The sequence below is a fragment of the Haplochromis burtoni genome, unplaced genomic scaffold (assembly GCF_018398535.1).
Source record: "Haplochromis burtoni strain Fernald_Lab_line unplaced genomic scaffold, NCSU_Asbu1 Contig_41, whole genome shotgun sequence".
Classification (NCBI taxonomy): Eukaryota; Metazoa; Chordata; class Actinopteri; order Cichliformes; family Cichlidae; genus Haplochromis; species Haplochromis burtoni.
Genome location: NW_024582402.1, coordinates 2287170 through 2304938, shown reverse-complemented (window position 1 = coordinate 2304938; position 17769 = coordinate 2287170). Strand labels below are relative to the sequence as shown.

Below are 17769 nucleotides of genomic sequence, written 5' to 3'. Positions count from 1 at the left end.
TCACCAAGGACTGAGAGAAGCCCCTGCTCCATAATCCGTATCTTCAAGCTCAAATGAAACTGCCCACATAGACAAGTTAAATACCCCAGGATTTTTGGAAGCTGGGGCCTCAGGGGGTATAGACATACTATACAAACCACATTTTTAATTAAACGTTTGATAGTAGGCATCATAAATAATAATAATAAAAGTAATAATAATAATAAAACAATTTAAAAAAATTCCTTTGAAAAGATTGGACTGAAAATAAGTGAAAAAGCAGTCAATGTCAAAAACATAAAACTGACAGATCTTCAGAAATCCTGGAGAACTGCTGCTGAAGAACACTTAAAAACATTACAGTAAAGTCTGGCTCCTTAGAAGGGAAATATAAATAGGTGAGAGGTGATTTGCACAATGCTGTATATTCACTGGGATCACATTACTTGCTTATTAATAAACATTTTTTTTGTTTAACTATGCAGTCAGTCGTAAAATGCGATTTATTTTACTTAAGTTCCTTGTGGGTGTCTCTTAACCTTCTTCATTTTGTGGCGTTTTTGTGACAGATGTTGCCTTCCTGGCGACCTTCAGCCCTTTTTTTCGGTTGTTTGAACAGTTTTTGTCCTAACCGCTCTCCGTAGTCGGGGCAGCACTGGGCTCTCTGCAGTTGTTGTAGAGAGGTGGGCCCGCCCTCCACTAAAACACAAACTAAAGTCAATGTGCAGATAGGTGGAGAGTGTCGGTGATTTTTTTTTTCCCCGTCTGCCACAACTTAATGGTGAAAGTGTTTGTTGCGGCGCAGATAAACAGAGCAAACAGCTTGGTCGTTTGCTTGTAGACAGTGACAGCTAGCAGTTAGCTAACTCCCAACAGGGGCTAAAAATATTCTCCTGCGAAGTGACCTGAGGTGGACACAGCAGAACAGCTGGTGGGGAAACTACGGTAGGTTTCAGTCGGCAAGCTGTACGAGTACTCATGATTATTTACTAATGGCAAAATTGCGTATGTATTATTTTAAGTTCTGTGGTGAAAACTTGTTGATTTGGCGGTAGCTTAGCTAGTGGGCGTTAACTAATGGAGGCTTTCTTACTACGTTATGTCTGAAAGCATGATTGTATTTACGTTAGGCGGTTTATGATTCAAGTCCAAACACACGGCCAGAAGACAGTCCCTGTTTCACCTTTATGTTTTTATCCGTCTACCGACCGGTAAGCCGGTTAGCCCCACTGCAAAGGCGTTTAGCTTTTTTGCCTGAGTCAGGCTGCTGCTCATCGTGTTAAGATGGTGTTTGTCATGCTGAACAAATAGTTTCATGTAACAGGTTCAGTTTGTATTTAAACATGTGTCACAATAGCCTGTGGTCAGCCTCAGCTTCTTTCTGTGATGTATTGTCTTTTGGATAACTGGAGATCGACTATGGTGTCTATTCAAGAGATCTTCATATTCATATTTTGTTTTCAATTTGTTGTCAGCAGCATCAAAAGTTTTGTACTGATGTAGATCTGTTAAATTGGAGATATATAAAAAAACAGATAGTTCCACACTGAAAACCACAAAAAATGAAAAGTTTATAAGACATTAAAGGCTGGATTTTAAAAATTAAACAAAACATTTTCTGGTTCTTCTATTGACTGAAGAACCAGAAAACCTGGGGGGTCTTCCTGCTTCATAGACAAACTGTGTTTCATCCGTATCAGATGTATAAAATTTATAATGGGGAAAAAAACAGGAGATTACCATGAGCTATTAAGATTTCTAGTGCTGATCTCTGCCTACAGTCTGTTTGTCTCTTCAAGTCTTTTTCTTGTTTCTGAAAGATCTTGCTTTATGCTTAAACACATAATGGATTGTTCTTTATTTCCAGTGGCACTGCAAAAAAAACGTGAAGCACCATGGGCAACACAAGTGACAGAGTGGCCGGAGATCGGCATGGTGCCAAGGCCCATCGCTCAGACAGTGGCAGCAGTTCCAAAGACCAAGAACCCAGCAGCAAGATGGTGGACAGCACAGATGACCCCAACACCTTCAACACACATGGACCCGAATCGAAGGTATGCAGATTATAATATTGAAACACATTTGTCTTCCACACCACTTCCTCAGATTTGAAAGCTTTATTTTCTCAAAACAGCTTATATTTGAGATTTATATGTTTACTACTTTCAGGCATCAGGAGAGAAAGAATTCACCCCAGATTTAGATGATCTGGTTAAAACTGGTCCTCAGGCTCGCCCCACTGTGATCCGCTGGGCCGGAGGTGGGAAGGAGGTCTACATTGCTGGTTCTTTTAATAACTGGAACACAAAGATACCGCTAAATAAAAGGTAAACAGGAAGTGGATAACGGTACGTTATCACATTCATTATCTTTTATAAGTAAAGCTGTAGCTTGAGAGTTTGTAGATAAACGTTTCGGATATTGCACTAATACATTCTCTTACTTTCTCCTAAGCCATAATGATTTTGTGGCAATTCTGGACCTGCCCGAAGGAGAGCACCAGTACAAGTTTTTTGTAGATGGACAGTGGGTGCATGATCCATCAGAGGTACAGTAGCTTCATTTTTCCCCCCCCCATTAACTTATTCATGCACACTGCATTTTGGCATGGTGCAGAGACCTCTGACAGTTCAAAAAGGAAGGGACACATTCCTTTGTGGAAATTTAGCATTTAAGTTTCATCCATCTTGTATTGTGTTATCCTCACAAAATGTGGACTTTGAGACCTCAGAGGGACTGAAAAGCTTTGAAAAGCCCTTCTATTCGGTGAAAGCTGCTAAATAGCTCTTTTGCCTTAGGGAAAACTGTGCAGGAAACTGCTAATTTTACACATGCTTCCTCATTTCCTCTGTGATGATTTCTCTCTCTTTTTCGGCAGCCGGTGGTAACCAGCCAGATGGGAACTATCAACAACTTGATCCATGTGAAAAAGTCTGACTTTGAGGTGTTTGACGCCCTTCAGGTCGACTCTTTGGAGTGCTCCGACACGTCAGGTCAGCAGCCTGCTCCGTTATTGAATTATTTAGTCAACTAAAGGTAATCAGCATGTGTAAATAGTAACTGGAAAGTGCCTTGTCATATTGCAGCATGCCTTTCCTGACCTGGCACTTACAGTCCCAGCAATTTAAGTCTTAATACAGCTCCCAGGAAAGGAGTTGAATAATAAATGCCAAAATAAATACAACAATAAAGAATACAGCTTTTTTATTGTTGTTGTTAGTGTTTAATTGGTCAGTAGCTGTAGAGTAAAGTGTGTATGTGAAATGTCATATAAATGTGATTGCTGTATCTTTAGACCTGTCCAGCTCTCCTCCTGGTCCATATGGACAGGAGCAGTATGTCTTCAGACCTGAGGAGCACTTCAAAGCCCCGCCCATCCTCCCGCCTCACCTCCTTCAAGTCATTCTCAACAAGGACACCAATATATCTGTGAGTATCTACACCTTTCGCACCTTTCTCTCAGTTTACAAATCAGATAGAATTTTTTAGACCCTGATGTGACTCATCTTTTCGTGTTACTGTTTTCTTTGTGACTTTTCCTCCTACTGTCTGTTGTTAGTGTGACCCTGCCCTGCTGCCTGAACCCAACCATGTCATGCTAAATCACCTATATGCACTTTCAATAAAGGTAGGTTTACTTGCAGCAGAATGACTCATGACTCACATTTTCACGGAAGTTAGTAGTTGCTCCCCCACCCTCTTTTTTTTCTTTTTGTTAAATGTTCCAGCACATTTACATGAACATGATTTTTAATCATATCAGTTTTATATCAGTTCTTTCAGTCCTTGTGCAGACAAAGGGAAGATGTTCTGCTTTAAAGGGGGAAGCTGGTAGGGGTGGTCAGTAGGGGTGGGGGAAAAATCGATACTGTGTAGTATCGTGATATTTTGTTTGCTAATAATGTATCGATACAGGGACAGCAGAAATCGATATTTTGTTACAAAAAAAGTTTTTGTGCTCTGACTTCAGAGCATGTTGATCCTTTTTCTGAGCAAGAATCCTGACACTGTCCAAATGTGTTTAACTTTTTTTATTGCAGCAATAAACATGACAGTTTACTTATTTTAATTTAAGACATGTTTTGTTTTAATTAAGTTTAAAACTTTTTTATTTAATGTAAAATTATATTTTGTTTTAATTTACTTTCAAATTCTTCAGTTGCTGAATGGGCTGCATAGTTTTCATATTGCATAGTTCAGAATAGCTGTAATTGTACCAGATGGTTTCAGTTAACTTGGACTAGACTGTAATACAAACCGTTCAGTTTGTCAACAATAAAACTGAACTGAGAGAAAGACTGAGTGTGAGACTTTGATATTAGATAAAATGAATATTGATAAAGTTTACCTTTATGTACAGAATCTGAATATTGCAAAATATTTTTAAAAATTGCAATAATATCGTATCGTGAGTTAAGTATTGTGATAATATTGTATCGTGGGATGTATGGTGATTCCCACCTCTAGTGGTCAGTGGTGTGAATCGTTTCACACCACTGACCACATTCAGAACTTACTTCTACAGTTCTCTTGCATTATTTTTATTATGTTATTAGCTAATTGATCAGTTAGGTGGTTCAATGTGAGCCAAACCTGTGGTGAGGTTTGTGGTAAATCGCGTATTCAACAGTAATCCAATATGTACGTAGTTGGTACTTTCACAAATTGGAGCATATTGCATTGTTCTGATGCTTTGGATCCAACTTAATGACAGCCTGTTTTTGTTTGTTTGTTTGTTTGTTTTTTCCTCTCCTGGTTAGGATGGAGTAATGGTGCTGAGTGCGACTCACAGATACAAGAAGAAATATGTCACTTCTCTGCTTTACAAGCCTATCTAAACCTCAGCTCGGGTTCCCCCCAGTGCTTTTAGCAGCATGTTTATAATCTGCTGTGGGTTTTTTTTTTTTTTGTTGTTGTTGTTGGTTTTTTGTGCGTGTGAGTCTGTGTTTGTGTATATGCGTGTGTGTGTGCGTGCGCGCTTGTTGTTACATTTAGCTATATCTTGCACTGAAACAAGTTTACAGACGAGCTTAGAGGCCCATGGCTGTGACTTGGGTTTTAAAGAGGCTGCACTTCTGTCTACATAGGGCTCTAAACAATAGTAGCGAAGTGTGTGTGCCAGGTGTTGGAGAAAGCAATGAGAACCATATTGTGGCTTTTTACCTTTGACCTCTACGGACGGATAAGATCACTGTGTGTATTCAAGCGTTTGCTGCTCCTTGTGATTCATAATCATGTTTTCTGGGGTGCGAATCCTTGTTACACATGCCTTTTTTTCAGGTAGAGAACCTGTAAATGATATATTACGTTGGATTTTGGGTTTTAATTCAGTTGAGTTTGAATTTAATCAGTGTTGAGTGATTGTATTCACCTTTCCACTAATTCCATTAAGCTTTTAGCTGAGTAAATGGTGAATAACAGGAAGACTTAAACTGGCACAAAGTCTAGGTCAACAGGCTGATGCGAAGAGCAACAAATTTAGCATTGCTTGAACTTAAAGTGCAATAAAAAGCAGAAATACTACATTTTAGCTCAACCCAGAAGTATCATGTTTATTCTTGTTTAGCAAGCAGCAGGAACATCAGGTAGTGCTCAAACGTTTGCAGCGACTTGGAGCTGTCCTTGTTTGTGAAAGAAAAGCAAATTTCTTTTCATTTAATGTGACATGGAATTGATTAGCAGTTAATGGTTAATTAATTTATAGCTGATTGTCTTTTAGTGGTCTGTCCACATGTGTGTACAGAGGCACATTCTTTTGGAAAGAGAGAGGCTTTGGCGACGCCATAGCAACTTCCAGTTGCTAGGGAAATCTGTGTATTTCCTAACCAGCTGAAAGTGGTTGCTGGTTTTCTCAAATGTAGTGCTATGCCAAAAACCATCATGTGATTACTTTGTTCATAGATTATGACAGCTGCCATAGTTTTCAAGAAAGATGCTGATTTGTCTGCAAACACTTGATAATGACTCACCGACTGTTGTCCTTCAAAGTGAAAGCTATGACTTAGTGAGTGACTGAGGCTTAGCAGTCAGTTTCACAGTGACTGCCAGCAACCACACACAACAGGTTGTGCAATACTAATTTTTCCCTAACAACCGGTGGTTGTCAGTTGGTCTCCAACTGGTGTCTAGGCCCATGTAACTGAGGCCTAACACGGTCAGTCAGCCTTTTAAAACGATGATAACTTTGTATTAGTGAATACAGTTTGCCGGTCAAACAAGAGTGAAGGTTTCTACAATAAAAGAGCGAACTGTATTTATGAAAACTTTGTTTGTTATTTGAAAGGTTTTAATTATATTAGCTGAAAAATCAAATCTGACTTTCTTTAAAAAACAAGGACATTTCTGACCCCAGTCTTTGGCTCCTGGTTTGTAGTTTTAAAAAGATGCAGAACCCACAGTTGGGTTTGATGCCGTTGCTTGTCATTCAGTGGAATCTGCCACATACATTTCAGTATATGGTAAAGTTTTGGTCGCGGGAGGAGTACTCACCTGTTTTAACTGGGAGACCCACTTTCCACATGATGATGGTCAAAGGTCATTTAGTTCTGCTGTTGCCTTGATGTAAGTTTTCGAGCACTTTACCGTTCTTTGAGCAGGAGTGTCGATGTAAGCTTTTAACTATGCAGCAGAGAACGCGTGTACTGTAGCTTCTCTGGACTGCAGGATCTGATTTAGTCTAATTAAGATATTTTGCTGTGCTTTGTGTGTATCTGTATGGAGTTGTATTTATCAAACAGGATTACAGGAATGTACTGTATCTGTTACATGTACTGTATAGTTTTATACAGAGGCCTGTACACGCGAACAGTTTCACCTTGCTGCTTGGTATTGATTGCCCTTATAAAGATACATGTGGTGCACATTTAGAAAGTGACTGAACGCGCACACCTCAAACAGTAGCCAGAGACACGTCATCAGATGAATCGACATGAGCAGAACTCAAGTGTTGTACAAAGTTTGCTTACCATGTGTATTCATAAAAGCATTTGAAGCTAATCTCTCTTTTTTTTTTTTTTTTTTTTTTTGGTATGGTGGCTTTAAACGTTGTGTTTTCCACTTTTTCAGTTTGGTGTTTATTTGTCTGCATCTTAAGTACAGTATATACCAACATCTGGTAAACTCCAGACTTGTAAAAGGGGCTTTCATAAATCCTGTTGGGTGTACAAGTGTTTTGTAAAAGGTAAGGCTAGCTAGGAAGTTTTGTCCAAAGAGTTTCATATGACAAGATGACAAGGGATTGTGGCAATGCAGCCAGATTCCCAGACATGGATTAAGTCCTAAATTCAAAGAAGATCCATGTCTGGGTAGACTTGGCTGTTTTAAGGTTGAAACTGAAACTTGAATTTTACAGCGGTTTCATGAATGTTTTTAAAAATGCTTTGCAGAAGCAGTGTAAGGATCAACTGTACAAGGTTTTACTTGTTTGCATATAAATCAAAATAAAGAGGGTGCACTGATCCCATTTCCTCTGTCTTCTCTTTAACTTGACTCTTTATTGTATGTGTGGATTCGTGGTTAAACATCTGTCCTTAATACCTGCTTTATTTCAGCCACTTAATTTTAAACCACTGGAGATAAAGTTAGAGAGGGTAAGATACACATGCACAGATGAGGGATGCTGAACAAATGGGATGAAGGGTTGAATTTGGTGCTGCAGGGCAGGAGGAAAGGAGGAGGACAACAGAGAAGATTCATGATGTAGTGAAGGAGGTGTGACAGACGATGCTAGGGATGAGGTGAGATGGAAGCAGGTGATCCGATACCCTAAAGATGACTTGATCTCAAACCTCTCACCTTGTTGCAGTGACGAGTGCACCAGGTGTTGGTTCACTCTGACATCACTCTTATTTGTGGTGTTTATCAAATCAACTTTTCCTACTGGTAATAGAAAAAAACGAATTCAAATCAATTCAGTTCTATTTATATAGCGCCAAATCACAACAACTGTCATCTCAAGGTGCTTTATATTGTAAGGTACCACAGTGGGAGGGGAAAATCCCTGCTACTGGTGATCTGGATGTAAAACAAACAGAAGTAAAAGATTTTAAAGTGTTTTTTAAAATTTTATTGTTTCCCAAAATCTTTCAGTGGTAATACTTTTGCCAACACAACACACGGTTAACTCATCAGAGACAGGATCCTGAAGAGTCCTGCATCGGCCTTCTAGTTCATTATGCACAAACTCAGGAAAAAAAGCTGCACCAATCAGAGCACAATATACATATGCAACTCAGCACCAACAAAGCATTGGTTCCCTCCTCAACAAAAAGGCTTTGTTTACGCTCTTATAAGGTGCTCTGTGAATCAAACACTTCATAATCTTTCCAGTCACTGGCTTTTAATTTTATTTACAGTACACAAATCTTCAAAACATTTAACCACTTTTTGTAAAACTTGGCAACTTTTGTCTTTTTTTTTTCTGAAGACTCGAGCGCAAACAAAACCTAATTTGGCAGAACTCAGGTAGACGCTTGTCGAAGGCCATTTCTACCACCGAGAGCGGACTTAAGAGGCTCTCGAGCTAAAATTTGAAGGCAAGTAAAGCAACATCAATCAGAGCTTCGTTACAGGTGGATGGCATTGTGATCAGTGTCGTAAATATCACGAAGGCATAGTTTACTTAGCAGACAGCCTATATATGACTAAGTGATTCAAAGTGACACAAACCTCTTAGCGTACACTGCATGGAAATCATACATTGCAAACACACTTAGAATTCAATGATGTTTAACATCAAAATAAAACATATCAAGCTATTGCACAGCTACCCAGGTAATCAACTTTGCAAAAAAGCAAATGTTGGATGTTTCCACGCACGCACTCACACAAAACATCATCCAGAAAAGCAGATTTGTTTGGGGGGAGGGGTTACAGCATAAAATGGCAAATGTACAGCAAGAAAACACACCAAACTAAATGTGAAGTAAGTGAATTATGGAACAACGACCCCACCAGCAGCCTGCCAAAGTTTGCATCATCCATATTGCCGTTGCCATGGGAATGCTAGGATGGCCTGAACCAAGAGAAATAGCAAAGACAATAGCACATGGCCACTTGGTTGAGTTTTTTTTTTTGGTCCAATAAAGGAGCTCATTTCTGTCACACAGTTCTAAATTAAATGAACACAGCTGTCTAACGGTTACCGTCTCTGTGGTTCAACAGGCCCACCCAATAACTTAACACTTGTGTAACCCCACCGACCTGATCCATCTGGGGTTTCGCCATTCGCATGGATAAGGCAAGTCAGAGTGAAGTACAGAGTTCAAAGTTCAAACTTTGGCAAGTTTTGGCGATCCCCTGTTCCATAGCCTAAATTTTCAACATTTACAATCTCTGTCATGCATAAACACTCGAGAAAAATAAGTATAATCGTAACACCGTTTGTCACCTAACATCAGTATGAGCGTGAATGATAATAATTCAGTGTTGGGCAAAGAAGTAATAACCCAGTGCAGCATAATCATTCAAGAAACTATATCGTTATTGCACATGCTCGTATGAGAACTCCTGCAGAGGAGTGAATACGCGTGTTTAGCCTGGTTCCATTTGAGTACTCGAACCTCTTTTTACAAACTACAGTCCAGCGTGGAAATCAGAATCAGCCAGCTTCACAATTCTGTGACTTGTTTAGCATTTTTCAGTTTGGAGTTGGATGCCAATAAAGCACCTCTGGGGTCTAAAAGAGGACGTTTGTGACTGAAATGGAACCTTCCTGTTCAGCTGTTTCTAAGCCTCGGCTAATGTCTGACATACCATTCATGAGCTTCCTCCACAAACACAGATATAGCTAGTAGCAAACTAATAGCAGTGATCGACTACCTACTGTACATTCCTCCACTGTGTGTAATGATACATTGTCAGTGTCATTTTTCTTTGCATTGCATTTGCAAGGTGTCCTTTTTAATTAGAGTGCCACAAGAATAAGTACTTGAGTTTCTGTGGCAGTCAAAGTTGAAGCTGTCTTGTCTTTGAGTGGGCTGGGTTCCATGACACACACACACACACTCACACATATATGTGTGTGTGTGTGTGTGTTCGTGTGTGCAGAATTCCTTTCACAAGCCACTTTAAACATGCATGAACATCTCTTCCATCCACAGGCTGTCTGGCTCTCTCAGGGATGCCTTTAACGCAGGTAAGGCGGTGTGCATCTTTAAGCTGTCCAGTGATGTAAAATCTTTACCTGATAAATACCCAAATTCTTTCTGTGTAACCCGGCATCTAAAGGCATCCTCGACCACTTCCGTCACATCAGTGAAGCCTTCATAGGCACATTTTAAACACCTTCTTCTGACACACACACTACAAGGCAAACTGCTGACTGTATCACTCAAAGACAATAATACACGTGTTGGTGGGGGATGTCACAAACAGTGGAGTGGGTGAGGGGAATCAGGTAAGCCTCCAGGTGCAGACTGCACTGTGTACACAGTGCCTGGAGGAGGAAAGGACTGAAGCATCTATGGCTGGATGGCGGTAAAGAGCAGGGCTTGTGAGGGGAAAGGTGGGATTGTGGGTCTTGGCTGTTTCAGCATAGAGGTCAGAGGTCATAGCATTTAGGCTGGTTCTTTGAAAGTCTAAAGCAGGCATTGGCTGCTGCGCTTTCTCGCTGCCGTACGCTGACTGGCCCTTGTGACTCCAGAAGCACCACCGGCCTTCAGGAAACTGCGATCAGCAGGCCGCTCTCTGGCAGCACCTCCTGGCTCTTCAGCTGGATTTTTTTTTTTGAGGAAAAGAACAAGAAGGAAATGGGAATGTTATTAGTAAACAATCCTTACATACATAATACAGGTGAATAAAACTGACCAGAGCGGTGAGATGTTGACTGAATAGTTTGACATTTTGGGGAACACGCTACTCCCTGAGCCAGAGGTCTCTTTCTGTTAAAAGGAAGTTCTTCCTTCCCACTGTTGCCAAGTGCTTGGTCAAAGAGGATTTTCAGATTGTTGGAGTTTTCACTCTATTATTGTACAGTCTTTAGCTTACAACTTAAACCTGAACTTAAAAATTAATCTTCCAGAACTCTCAAATTCACAAATTAACATTCAGCTTGATAAAACAAATGCTATCTGTGAACTGCTACTTTCTGCAGTCTTTGCTGGCAAGTCTTTTTTTTAGACGGCTCTGTAAAATATGATGCATAAACCTCATTTTGAGAAAAGCTGTAAAAAGTCCTCAGTGTTTCCTTTAATTAAGCTTGGTTCCTTAACAGCCTTATTTCTTTCAGATGGTTTTCATCTGCTGTGGATAGGTTTATAGGCCTGCCACTTTTTTTATTCTCTTATTCTGTCCGGTTTCCACACTGCACAGCATTTTGAGAAATGCTAAGAAATGCTAGCTCTGTGGGAATCACCTTGTTGGTGCAAAAATACAATTTCCCCACCCATAACATTGCTTTATCTTGAAAACAAATGAAGTATTTTTGTGATAAGCTGCCTGAATTGACTGAAGATATTGTGTGTTATGTGTAGATACAACACTGATTCATCCACTGAGTTTAGGTGTCTTTTTTGGCCTTGGATGATTCATAGGTCAGTGTCGAGAGACATAACACAACAAAAAAGCAGCAAGTCCTGACCTGTAAATACAGTCAGGTGAAACACTGGACTGAAAATGAGTGAAAAAGTACTGTAATTAATTACTCAGAATTAAAGGTATCATCACAGATGTGCTGGATACCCATGTGATGTGTATGCACCATTTTACAGATAAAACTTTTATTTCCCAAAATGTCCCACTATTCTTTTAAAAACAAAAGCAGAAGGGGATTGCTGTGTAAAATGTTAGCAGTAAGAGAAAATCCCCAACTCCTTGCAGATGGAAAGCTGAGGATGAAGAATGATACAAGAAAAAGAAATGCTGTCCATCTTTCACGAAGACACACACACACACACACACACACACACACACACACACTCAGCTGAGTGCTGCGTGTCTGTTGGCAATAACGAAGCAATCGAAACTTCCTTAAAGTCATCACACAAGTTTGTGTGCACATCATTCAGTGACGCTCGTGCAGCATACATACAGAATGGGAACTATGAGTACGTGCAGTTATTTTTGCACTCACACTGGAAGCTGTAAACAGACTTAGCCTGAACACTAGAGGCACGCTGACGTAAAACAGCGCTCAGTACAATTCAAGAACGACTCGGGAACGACTCACGGCCTTTTAAAACTCCTCCTCAACCATCATCACTTAAAAAATACATCCAGTTGGCATCTAACTCCAACTTTCTCTATAGTCAACAAAGCAGTGTGTGGTCAGCTTGTTTTATACTCTGCACCAGAATCACCTCCACTATATCCCCTGTTACATTTAATGAAAAATGTAATTAAATACTAAAAATGCAAGTCGGGATGGAGTTTGCTGTTAGACAGGATGGTAAAGCTGTGATGATTAGAAAAGGCAAAACTCCACACGCAGGTAAAAGCTGCCCCAGATTACATGATCATCGTCACTTCAGGAGGGACGAACTATGTCATCTAATAAAACATGTATCTGGGACAACGTCTACCTATTTACAAGCGCACAGGATGTCAGACAATTACCAGCATAAGGAGAGGAAGAGGAGGAACTTAGAGAGGAAAGTCTCAGCTTATTCGTCTGGGTGAGGAAGGGGGGGGTCATGGAAAGGAAGAGAGGAGACCAGGGAAGGGGAGAGAAGACACAAGGTAAGGATGAAGGAACAGGTGGGACAGAAAAGCCAACAGTAATGAATTTACAACACACATCACAACACATAATCCTGATTAACACAATACTGTGACCTGTGGAATACAAACACAGATAAGCTAAGAATATGTAAGTGATGTAACCGAGGCTGCGCACATGGCTTACCTCTAAATTTGTCCTTGCTTTTTTCAGCACATCACGAGTCCTTGATACTGTAGAAAACAAGGACAATGTTTCTTTTTTGTTTTTATTGCATTACTTAAGAATAATAATAATAATAATACATTTTATTTAAAAATAGCGCCTTTCAAAGCACCCAAGGACACCGTACAACAAATAAAAAACTGGAAATATACACAATAATAAGAATAACAGATAAAAGTTAAGAGCATACAGAGGTTTAAACATGAGCAATTTTAAACAGATGAGTTTTGAGGATGGACTTAAAAAGAGGGAATGAACTTATATTTCTGAGGTCAGGGGGTAAGGAATTCCTTATGATGTTATTCCATACAGCTGTTTTTGGTGGCATGCGTCCCAAGGGACCATGAACCACCTCCTTTATTATTTCTGAACTCTAAACAGACGACATTTCCGAGAAGGGACTAGCATTGTTGTCTGCTGAGAACCTCTCTGTATCTTACTTCCCGTTACGCATACCTTATTAGGCATCAGTAAAGGGATGAGTACACTTGACCGTCCCACATTCCTGTTTCTCTCTCACACACACATACAAACACACACACACGTGCACGTAAACACTCACGCTGGCTGACTATGAAGTGCTCCATGCTCTCCTTGGTGCGGCTGGTGCTCCTCAGTCTTTGTATTGTCCCCTTAAGAACTTCTTCTTGCTCAGACACACGCAGTTTCAAGGACAAGATCTCCTCCTTCATGCACTGCTCCTGCATGCACAAATACATACAGATATACTCTGTAAACATTTATTTTAACATAAGTTGTTTGATGCTATTAAAGGCCAAATAAACAAATAAGATAATGCGTAATTTTAAAACCTTCTTAAGGTTCTGGATGGAGGGATCCGTGCTGGGAAGAGCTGCTCTCCAGAACATCTTCAGCAGAGACGTTGCCTCCTCCAAGATCTGCCTCAGAGTCTTGGTGTTAGACAGAAGACTCCTAACACATCCGTAATCCATAATCTGCAAACACAGCTCAGTTAGTTACTCGTGCTCTGTGCTCAATACTTTTTATTTTCAGTTGTCGCCGACTGCTAGGATGGTGAAAACACACCAGCTCGCTGCTCTGTTTCTGGTTTACATCCAGCATTGGTGGACCGAGGCAGGCCTGCAGGGTCATCTCCATGCGCTGGACGAGGCTCCGGCCCTCGAGGACTTGCTGCTGCAAAGCACTGAAGTCATCCACGTGACCAATGGCGTGACGACCATGACGGTTCGCGAATGATCCATCGGGCGCATCCCCCTCCAGCTCAGAGTGTGGATCAAGAGGGTCTGCTGGAGACAAAAGACCTGGATTGTATTGTGGAAGGACTTCAAATGAAGCGGTTTTTTAATTTTTATTTTATGGAAATTAGAATTCCTTCAAACTACTCAGTAACAAGCACACAAACCAAAAGTGCAGTTATTGTTAGAAAGCAAATAAACCTTCTTCATATTAAGTCAAATTAAGTTGCAGTAACTGAAGTTAAGTCACACCATTGGCAGTGCTATGGCTGTCATCCAAGTCTGAGTATGGAGGACCAGGAGATCCACAGTTAAAGAGACCAATGTCCCTGACTGGTGGAGATGGAGCTGGGTCTGCGGAGCACACAGATAGGCAAACAGGCTTGGACACACTGCAAACTTTAACACTGCACACTGAACGTCACAGGCATTTTACACTGTAGCATGATGGAGCCCAGTCATGTCTCACCATGAAGCAACTGACGTCTGTAGAAGTTTTCCCTCTGAGGGCTGGCAGTGAGAGCAGAGAGCGAGGGAGTCCGAGGTGAGCCCACGCCCAGCTTTTGTTCCAGCTGCTTGTGGAGCTCCAGCTGTTTGAGAGCGCTGTTCTCCTGGACACTGTTTTGCAACTGAGCCCGTAGACTCCTCACCTCTCCCAACAACTCCCCCAGCTCTACTGGTAGAACTGGTACCTCGCACAGGTAGCCTGAAGACGAAAGACGAAATGCACAAACATGAGAAGGTGTTAGGCACAGCTGTGCTTAGGTGCTGCGAGGGGTTTAGAGAGTTTTATTCTTTCCTCCTTTCATATTTGTCATACATTAGAGCTTTTCTTGAGCTGCAAAGAATTCTGGGAATTCCAATTCACAGAAAAACATCCAGTGATTTTTTTTTTCTTTTTATAGCCCATTTATCTGTTTGTTCATGTACCACCAGATGGCACCAAAGTAAGGGACACTGGGACCATAGATAGATAGATAGATAGATAGATAGATAGATAGATAGATAGATAGAAAGATAGATAGATAGATAGATAGATAGATATAGATAGATAGATACATTACAGCCACAAACATGAATCAATTTTATTGGAATTCCACGTGAAAGACCAATACAAAGTGGTGTACATGTGAGAAGTGGAACGAAAATCATACATGATTCCAAACATTTTTTACAAATAAATAACTGAAAAGTGGGGTGTGCGTAATTATTCAGTCCCCTGAGTCAATACTTTGTAGAACCACCTTTTGCTTTGGGTGATCAGCTCAGTCAGATTAGATGGATTTGTTTGTGAACAGCAGTTTTCAGATCTTGCCACAGATTCTCGATTGGATTTAGATCTGGACTTTGACTGGGCCATTCTAACACATGGATATGTTTTGTTTTAAACCATTCCATTGTTGCCCTGGCTTTATGTTTAGGGTCGTTGTCCTGCTGGAAGGTGAACCTCCGCCCCAGTCTCAAGTCTTTTGCAGACTCCAAGAGGTTTTCTTCCAAGATTGCCCTGTATTTGGCTCCATCCATCTTCCCATCAACTCTGACCAGCTTCCCTGTCCCTGCTGTGGCAAACTGAAAACGTGACTTCTTATGGTTTTCTGTTAACAATGGCTTTCTTCTTCCATAAAGGCCAACTTTGTGCAGTACACGACTAATAGTTGTCCTATGGACAGATTCCCCCAACCTGAGCTGTAGATCTCTGCAGCTCATCCAGAGTCACCATGGGCCTCTTGGCTGCATTTCTGATCAGCGCTCTCCTTGTTCGGCCTGTGAGTTTAGGTGGACGGCCTTGTCTTGGTAGGTTTACAGTTGTGCCATACTCCTTCCATTTCTGACTGATCGCTTGAACAGTGCTCCGTGGGATTTTCAAAGCTTGGGAAATCTTTTTGTAGCCTAAGCCTGCTTTAAATTTCTCAATAACTTTATCCCTGACCTGTCTGGTGTGTTCTTTGGATTTCATGGTCTTGTTGCTCCCAATATTCTCTTAGACAACCTCTGAGGCCGTCACAGAGCAGCTGTAGAGCTGTTTTGTAAAGAAGAATGGGCAAGGATTTCAGTCTCTAGATGTGCAAAGCTGGTAGAGACAGACCCTAAAAGACTGGCAGCTGTAATTGCAGCAAAAGGTGGTTCTACAAAGTATTGACTCAGGGGACTGAATAATTACGCACACCCCACTTTTCAGTTATTTATTTGTAAAAAATGTTTGGAATCATGTATGATTTTCGTTCCACTTCTCACGTGTACACCACTTTGTGTTGGTCTTTCACGTGGAATTCCAATAAAATTGATTCATGTTTGTGGCTGTAATGTGACAAAATGTGGGAAAGTTCAAGGGGGCCGAATACTTTTGCAAGCCACTGTATATATCTATGGTAGGATGTTGTGTATAGCTAATTTGATAGACTGACCTTTGTTGGCCTTTGTGCTGGAACACACTCGATCATAGACGTGTAGTTCGCTCTGCAGGGAGTGGATCAGTTCCCTGCTCTCACATAGCTGCTGCTGGAGTAGTGACACCTCGTGCTGGAGCCTGTTAATGCACAGATACGTTATAGTAATAAAACAGTTAGCGATGATGTGAACACGCAGACAGACACAGCCATTATCTGCACACACCTGTTGGTTTTCTCCTGCCCCGCCTGCCGCTCCTGCCTTAATGTGTGAATCTGCTGTCCCTGCTCCTGACTGTGGGCCTGAAGCCGTCTGAGCTCCTCCTTCCACTGCTCAGCTTCCAGCTCTGATTGCTTCAGGCGAGCACGTGCTGTAAACACCGCCTCCCTCAATTGCACCACCTCCTCACTTGTGTCTGAGAGCATAGGAGAGACTGAATGGGTTTATTTAAAAAAACCAAAAACAAAACAAACTGTCTTAAATGTCTGTTGCCTTTATACTGAAGTACCTGTGCTGGCCTGCAAGCGGGACTGCAGACCCAAGTTTTCTTCCTTCAGGACTCTGATCTCATTGGACAGCTGAGTTACTGTGTCCAGTCCCTGAATATAAATGTTGGTTGGAGCCCCTGGAAAAAAACCCCACATTGTGTCATTTTTTAGAGACAAAAAAGCGCCGATGTTTGTTGTTACTCAAGTGTGGAAAGCTGCATTACCCCCATCACGTCCAGTGGTGGCCAGTTTTTCCTCAAGCTGGTGACGAAGCCTCTCATTGGTCCTAATGGACTCCTCCAGGCGTTGGCGAAGGCACCTCACCTCCTGCAGGTGTTCCTCTATCAAATTTACCCCTGAAAGAAAGTCATATAATAAAATGTTGTATTGTTCATTCAACTTCTTCATGCACGGTTCATTAAAAAAGAAGCTCTTAAGTTACATAAATATTCCAAAAATAAATTCACTGCATTTGTGCGTCACACCTGTTTGGCTGCTTCCTGGTTGGTGCGCAGATGATCCAGAATAACTTCCGACGAAGTTTTCCATGTCCCACAAAGGCCCCCCTGACATTAAACCTGAGTCAGACTTCATTAAGTGGCTTGTAGGGATGCCCCCCAGCTGGTAGGGTTGAAAGGCATGATGGGATAGCTGGCTGTAGCTTGACAGGCCATGCTGGTTGTGGTGATCAGGTGAAAGGGTGAACAGAGCCTTGTCATGAGGCTCTGGGAAGCCTGTAGCCAGCCATCCAAACACATGTACACACACACACACACACACACACACACACACACACACACACACACACACACACACA

At 41.3% G+C, this 17769-nt stretch overlaps 2 protein-coding genes across 10 annotated transcripts in view; one reads left to right on the top strand and one right to left on the bottom strand.

Moving 5' to 3' along the window:
- Positions 1–603: 603 nt before the first annotated feature.
- prkab2 (protein kinase, AMP-activated, beta 2 non-catalytic subunit) lies at positions 604–4888 on the top strand. Of its 2 annotated transcripts, none has more exons than XM_005920468.2 (8): positions 604–924; positions 1847–2033; positions 2149–2306; positions 2434–2527; positions 2858–2972; positions 3275–3408; positions 3539–3607; positions 4740–4888. In XM_005920468.2, exons 2-8 carry the CDS (start codon positions 1875–1877, stop codon positions 4815–4817), a joined length of 807 nt encoding a protein of 268 aa, XP_005920530.1. In that variant the 5' UTR covers positions 604–924; positions 1847–1874; the 3' UTR covers positions 4818–4888. The 2 variants fall into 2 exon arrangements, with proteins under 2 accessions (XP_005920530.1, XP_042075964.1); XM_042220030.1 differs by lacking the exon at positions 604–924 and adding an exon at positions 931–1190.
- Positions 4889–8029: 3141 nt separating this feature from the next.
- Positions 8030–17769, bottom strand: part of LOC102297870 (myomegalin) — a 51038-nt gene continuing 41298 nt past the window's right edge. For 3 of the 8 annotated variants that reach the window (XM_014333063.2, XM_014333056.2, XM_014333062.2), the window contains 13 exons: positions 17438–17686; positions 17177–17308; positions 16973–17089; positions 16690–16897; positions 16482–16603; positions 14546–14782; positions 14329–14430; positions 13907–14127; positions 13672–13815; positions 13422–13560; positions 12821–12867; positions 12532–12586; positions 8030–10690 (listed from right to left, as the gene is read on the bottom strand). In XM_014333063.2, coding sequence (XP_014188549.1) covers positions 10557–10690; positions 12532–12586; positions 12821–12867; positions 13422–13560; positions 13672–13815; positions 13907–14127; positions 14329–14430; positions 14546–14782; positions 16482–16603; positions 16690–16897; positions 16973–17089; positions 17177–17308; positions 17438–17686 — 1907 coding nt within the window. In that variant the 3' untranslated portion in view covers positions 8030–10556. The remainder of the gene's footprint in view (positions 10691–12531; positions 12587–12820; positions 12868–13421; positions 13561–13671; positions 13816–13906; positions 14128–14328; positions 14431–14545; positions 14783–16481; positions 16604–16689; positions 16898–16972; positions 17090–17176; positions 17309–17437; positions 17687–17769) is intronic. The other 5 variants (XM_014333057.2, XM_014333058.2, XM_014333059.2 and 2 more) reach the window with 5 other exon arrangements.